This window comes from Wasmannia auropunctata, unplaced genomic scaffold (genome assembly GCF_000956235.1).
Source record: "Wasmannia auropunctata unplaced genomic scaffold, wasmannia.A_1.0 LD334503.1, whole genome shotgun sequence".
NCBI classification, from domain to species: domain Eukaryota; kingdom Metazoa; phylum Arthropoda; class Insecta; order Hymenoptera; family Formicidae; genus Wasmannia; species Wasmannia auropunctata.
Genome location: NW_012028387.1, coordinates 7,343 through 13,339, shown reverse-complemented (window position 1 = coordinate 13,339; position 5,997 = coordinate 7,343). Strand labels below are relative to the sequence as shown.

The 5,997-nt window shown below is 37.3% G+C and overlaps 1 protein-coding gene across 1 annotated transcript; it reads left to right on the top strand.

Annotated features, from left to right (window-relative positions):
• Positions 1-206: 206 nt before the first annotated feature.
• On the top strand, positions 207-5,360 carry LOC105458624. Its single transcript, XM_011704090.1, has 5 exons — positions 207-372; positions 660-865; positions 1,025-1,187; positions 1,511-1,693; positions 3,274-5,360. The coding sequence occupies exons 1-5, from the start codon at positions 349-351 to the stop codon at positions 3,475-3,477; spliced, it is 780 nt and encodes a 259-aa protein (XP_011702392.1). The 5' UTR covers positions 207-348; the 3' UTR covers positions 3,478-5,360.
• The last annotated feature ends 637 nt before the right edge of the window (positions 5,361-5,997 follow it).

Below are 5,997 nucleotides of genomic sequence, written 5' to 3'. Positions count from 1 at the left end.
TATGATATATATAAATATATAAATTATATATATATATATATATATACCTGTATATATCGATTTATATATTAAGTAAGAGTATAAAAATATAAAGATAACGTAGCAATGTTTCTCGCAACGTTTATCTTCGATTCCTCGAGTTATGGCGCTCGTGACAGAGAATTTAGAACCGACGCTCACGGTTCCGTTGCCTTTGTTTCACAGGAGGACGGTGGTATCGAGTACTTCAACACCATCGTGGTACAGCCACACCTGAAGCTGGTCACGAACCAGGGCAGGGGTTTTCACGTGAGATGCAGATACCAAACGCGCGACAAAGTCGTAACGAACGATCAGACCCACGTGTCCATGATGCAGTCTCTGCCGTTGCAGGTAAGCAATAATGTCAATAATAAGGCATGCGGCGGTATAAAATATCTTCCTGAAAAATTATCAAATCTCTCGTCAGCCGAGAGTTAATACCTCGATTAAAATTATGCTGATTACCTTCACATTTTATTTGCAAGAGTATTATCGGCCGGCATAATTGATCCGTACATATTGTTCATCAATCAACTTAAGGATCATTCGTGTATTGACTCTCTGATAAGTAAACGGTGAAAAAAAATTTCATGTAAAGTAGTAAATGAGCCATCATGAAATATTTAAACTGCCCGCAGGCAACCGCGCCGATGCCGGGATGCACAATGAAGATCTTCAGCGGTGATCCGACGCAGCATCACGTGGCGGAGAATGTGAAGATCGGCGATCCCTTGACCCTGGTCATTAGCATCGACAAACAAGAGATGTTCGGCTTGAAGATCTCCGATTGCCTGGTACGCGACGGCCTTGGGTGGGGCGAGCAGCGGCTCATAAACGACGAAGGGTAAGTTTAGCTCTTGTGGCACTGAAACACGACCCTTAAATAAGAGTTTTAGCGACGAAGACGAGGATAGTAACGGTAATAAACGAAGCAAAGTCGGTCCCCTTCCTACTCTTCCTTCTTTACGCAATGGGGATTTATTCGACCGGTCTTGTTCCGCAGTTGTCCGATCGACGGCGAGATAATGGGACAGTTCACGTACAACGAGGACAAGACGGAGGCCCGGGTGAACTTCCAGGCGCACAAGTTCCCGTATACGGCGAGCGTGTATTATCAGTGCAACGTTAGGCTGTGCGTCAAGCATGGCGGAGGATGCAGTAATACGGTACCCGTCGTCATTATGATATATAAGCGCGCTAGCTAGCTTGAATAATGGTCCTTCGCGAGAGGAGGATACTGATGCCTAAGTACTGCGTTTATAATAATCCTTTAACGATTTTATAATGGCCACCTATCATTCGAAAATATCGGTGAGCGGCCAATTACCTCACTGGCATGATTATCCGATTGAACTTGCTCACGTTATACAAACGCACGCGCGAGATGTTACGTAATATCTGACCCTATAAGAAGGAATAGAGTCTCCAACTAACTTCCTCGCGAAGAAACTCGCCGCGAATAGTCATCGTTTATATTTCCTCTTTGCAGCCGCCGTTATGCAATTCGATAGCCAGACGACGCAGGGACACCGCGAACAACGACGAGGTGAAGGGTGTCGAAGGCCTGGAGGGCACTCCGGCTACGATCGAAGTGTACAGCGGTCTTTACGTCAACGAGGCCTCGGACATTGGTTCTAAGTCGGACTTCTCCGACGACGTCTTCCGAGAAAGGGTAATACGTCGTTTAATTGATTTCCGCCGCAACAGCAATATTAACTCGAAAGTAGTCATTCAGTTTCTTCTTTTTTCTTGCGTGAATGATTACTTAGCGTGTTTTTTATATCTGAATTAAAAGTCAATTAATTATTTTGAATTGTTTTATTACAATTTATTAGTATATTTAAAATTATTATGTTGTGTATAGGTTTACTCAATATTTTCGAAAAAAATTTAAAGATCAGAAATAAAAAAATGTGGATATTATTCTTGATGAATAAAGAAAATTACTGTGACTCAGCTTCATTTTCTCATTGTAAAAACCATCTGAACAGTGACTATATTACTTCCGGTTAATAACTTTGAATCGCACATTTTACTCACTTTCATAATTTTTTTATTCACTTTCATAATTTTTATGTCACTTTCACTTCGATAATTTCGAATTTTAATCCAATAAGCAAAATCTGTGCTAATAGTTTGTCAGCAAATTCGAGCAGAATATTACGACTCATTGTCACCAATTATATGCTCATTTAACTCGCATTCTACCGGCAGTACCTGCCGATACAATTTTGAGCAAAATCTGCAGTCAATTTGCCATTAATCTGCTATCAGTTAGTTTGTTCTGTATATTACATTATATTCTCGGCATTCTCGCCGACGATTTTGGGCATATGATATGCCCAGGTCTTTTATATATAATAAAAAAAAATACTTGAAGTTAATGGAATTATTATTAGAATGTTGTTTTATGATCATTCAATGCCAATTAGATAATTTACTTTTTTTATTCAAAAAAGCATTTAACAATTTTTTTACCTCTGGCTGCTTCTTAAATAATTTATTTAAATCTTGGAAATCGTGGAAATCTCATCATACATATTTCTTTTAGAAAGTAATTGTGTTTTCTTTACACCAATTGATTAATTTCATTATTTTGTGTATAAAAACAGTTAAGTTATAAAAAAGATAAATAGTTTACGAAATATTTTATATTTCATGTTAAATGTACCAGAATAAAATATAAAATATGTTAATTGATTTTTTTTATTATTCTACATTAATACTTTTGTATACAGAATAAGTAAAATCATATTAGATAAAAAAATTGTGTAAATCCATCTTAAAAAATGGTGATAACCTAATCTTGAAAAATTTGATCTTGAAAAATCGATTTTACCATTATCTCCTTCAGATCATACAACTTTAGTTTAAAATATTTTTTTCGAATAAACCAACCAATTTTTCGAGAAATAATCGCGTAGAAAGATTATCATAAGACCTCTATATTTAGAAAATCGTATTTCGTAAACAGGCACCTACTGGTACTTTATACAGAACTTTATACAGAAATAAAATATAATTATTTTCTAAATACGATTCAATTATGAAAAACACAAACAGTTTTAAACATTTTTTTTTGCTATACTTCGTCCCACTGTGCAACGTTCTGCCGATAAAATTTGTTGTTGTAAACACTTCGCAATATCGGATTTAACTAAGGTGTAATTATACGCGAGTAACAGAATTTTTAAATAAAATGGGACCAAATTCACGCGCGTTTAAAAATTTCACAATTTTCTTTTTTTTTAGGCTATCGATGACCCGAACACCATTTGCATATCGCAGAGGAGTTTCGCTATCGGGATCGCTGTCGCTGGTCTCATACTCATGCTGGCGGTGGTGGCCGCCATCCTAGTACTGCTCGCCAAGAGACGGCACAAGACCGTGTCCACGACGGGCTCGTCCATCTACAGTGGACCGTATACGAACACCGCTTACAGCCACAGTAGCTAAGTCCGCCTCGTTCGGCGCGGAATTGAGATGCCCGAGATATTCCCCCGACCGAAGATACCGAGGATATCCATGTCGCCGCGGCTTCCGCTCGCAGGGAATCCACAGCGGCGCGAGATTTCGCAACGGGTCTAATTCTCGGGCAGGCTCGATCGACGAAGAATTAATTAGATTTTTAGTTGCTTTCGATTCCGCGAGATCGATTTTTCGCGGCGACGATCGAAGCCAACCGGCGTGGCGCCGAGGTTCGACAAAGCGAAACGAACGAAACGCGGAATTTCTTGCTCAACTGTTGACGTACCCGCCTGTACCCCCTTTCGATGTTTCGCAACCGACGACCTCGACCAAGTAATGGCGATGTTTCAAGGGTATTTAGGGAACTGACGATGCAGTTCGATCCTGGATATCAGTCTCTTCTATCTCTTCCTTCCTCACACTGTCCTCATATCATCTTTTCGGAACGGAAAGGTTTTACACCTCTTCGTAATTCACATAAAACTGAATCCGTAGAACGAAGAATTCACGTTTCCAGTTTCTGTTGTGAAGAAAAATACTCGAACGAATAAATCACATGTTTGACAGGATATTATTAAAAGAAGAAAATGAAAAAAAGATACAAAATTCCTTGTGCAATCAAAATTACAGCGCGTTACAAGCAATATTATAGAAAAAAATTAGTTATTATGTATTCATATAAGAGGAAAAGATATATTTTGTATATGAAAGAAAGATTTAATTTGTACATCGGTACTTTCTACGCGCGAATTCCAGCGCATTATTGGGACCTGTTTTGGAACAGAATTACGAACTTCTAGCTTCGAGAACAATCCCTGTAATTTGCTACTGAAATCATCGCGCTTGAGGTAGTAATTATTCCGTCCGAGTTATATATACATATATATATTTTTTAGTGAAACTCTGCTCCGATCGCGAACGTTTAATCGACATGGCTCATTCCGTCGAGAGTTGCATCATTCTAATATATATACATATATATATATATATATATATATATATATCTAATATACTATGCTGTACACTAGTCCGGTATACGCTGTCCTACCTAACACATATCTATCGCACTAAACACAGCGCGTGCGCGAAAACAACAGTCGCGGTGGTCTCTCGACGATTTGATACAATTGTCGCGCGCGAACTCACTCCAGCTAGATTTAAGCCCGAGTCAACGCTACGCGTGAACTTCTCAAATAACTTAATCAAATACTCCGGTGATCCCTCCCTCCCTTCTCGCGTGCAATCGTTGACGTTTTCGACGCCGATATTTTTGCGCTTTGCTCCGATGCGATTTCTAATTTTAAATTCTCCTTCGAATGAAAAAAACAAATCCACGTGTATGCGTGAATATTTTAGATCATTCACACATGACGTAATATACATGTGTAGAGAGAAAGATATTTCCGATCGCGTATATATTAATTCAAAAAATCGCTAGCAGTAGTCAAATACGAAATTGTCGAATCTTTTTTTTTTTTAATTGATCTTAATCCTTTCAGTGTGGGATTTCGAAATACAAAAGTGGGCCTAAAATATTTCCGTATATTTGAGTAATAGTTTATGTATATATAAGAAATTATTGAATACGAATTTGACTTCTCTGACCTTCAAATCTCAAGATGGCGGATTGAATATAGCAAAAAATTTTGCAAAATTAGTGTAAAACAGATTTTTTTAAAAGCAAATTTAAAAATCTTAATGTTAAATTTATATATATTCGTATCCTCTTTTAGTACAATTATTAAAAAAAATCATCACAATAAAATACTTTAAATTGTTGTGATTCCTGAAAGCGCAATTTTGAACTTAATTTTAGTAAATTTTAAAATTTCTAGTAATTTGAAATTTTCAAAAACTTTTAAGAAATAATTTTTGGAAAAAATTTTAATAATATTAAAAAATGACAAATTAGTTTTATGACATTTATAAATATCATAAACACTGAAAGAAATAAGTAGATAAATCAGGCAGTACAAAATAGCTAATTGGTTACATTTTATCTAACGTAATGGTACAACTTGCGGCGGACGTATCAATGACAAAGATTTGATTTCAAAAAACGTAATTGGAAATGCATCTGTGGCGAAGTTTACAGAAAATCTAATTATAAAAGGATGCAACCTAAGATCCAATATATGATGTATGCATGTGTTGACTATTATGTAAGCCGATAAAGCTGCGTGTGAACGGACCATCGCCGTCTTAAAGATGCAAGACAATCATAATTTGGTAACTGCAACCGTAGAAACCAAGTCAATTGAAATCCGCGATCACGCACCTATGCTCCATAAATTATTCCGACCGTCTACGACGAAATGCGATACCCGAATGAATGACGACGTATGCGAGCGTTCAGTATAATCAGATTGTAATTCATTTATAAACGCTTAAACATTAATGTTAATTAGTCTAATTGAAATGAGGCGCTGCCACAACGTCGGTATGGTTCCGGATTGCTCGGGAGCAATCGCGCCGAAGTAATAACCGAGTTTTTTTCCCAGATAGATT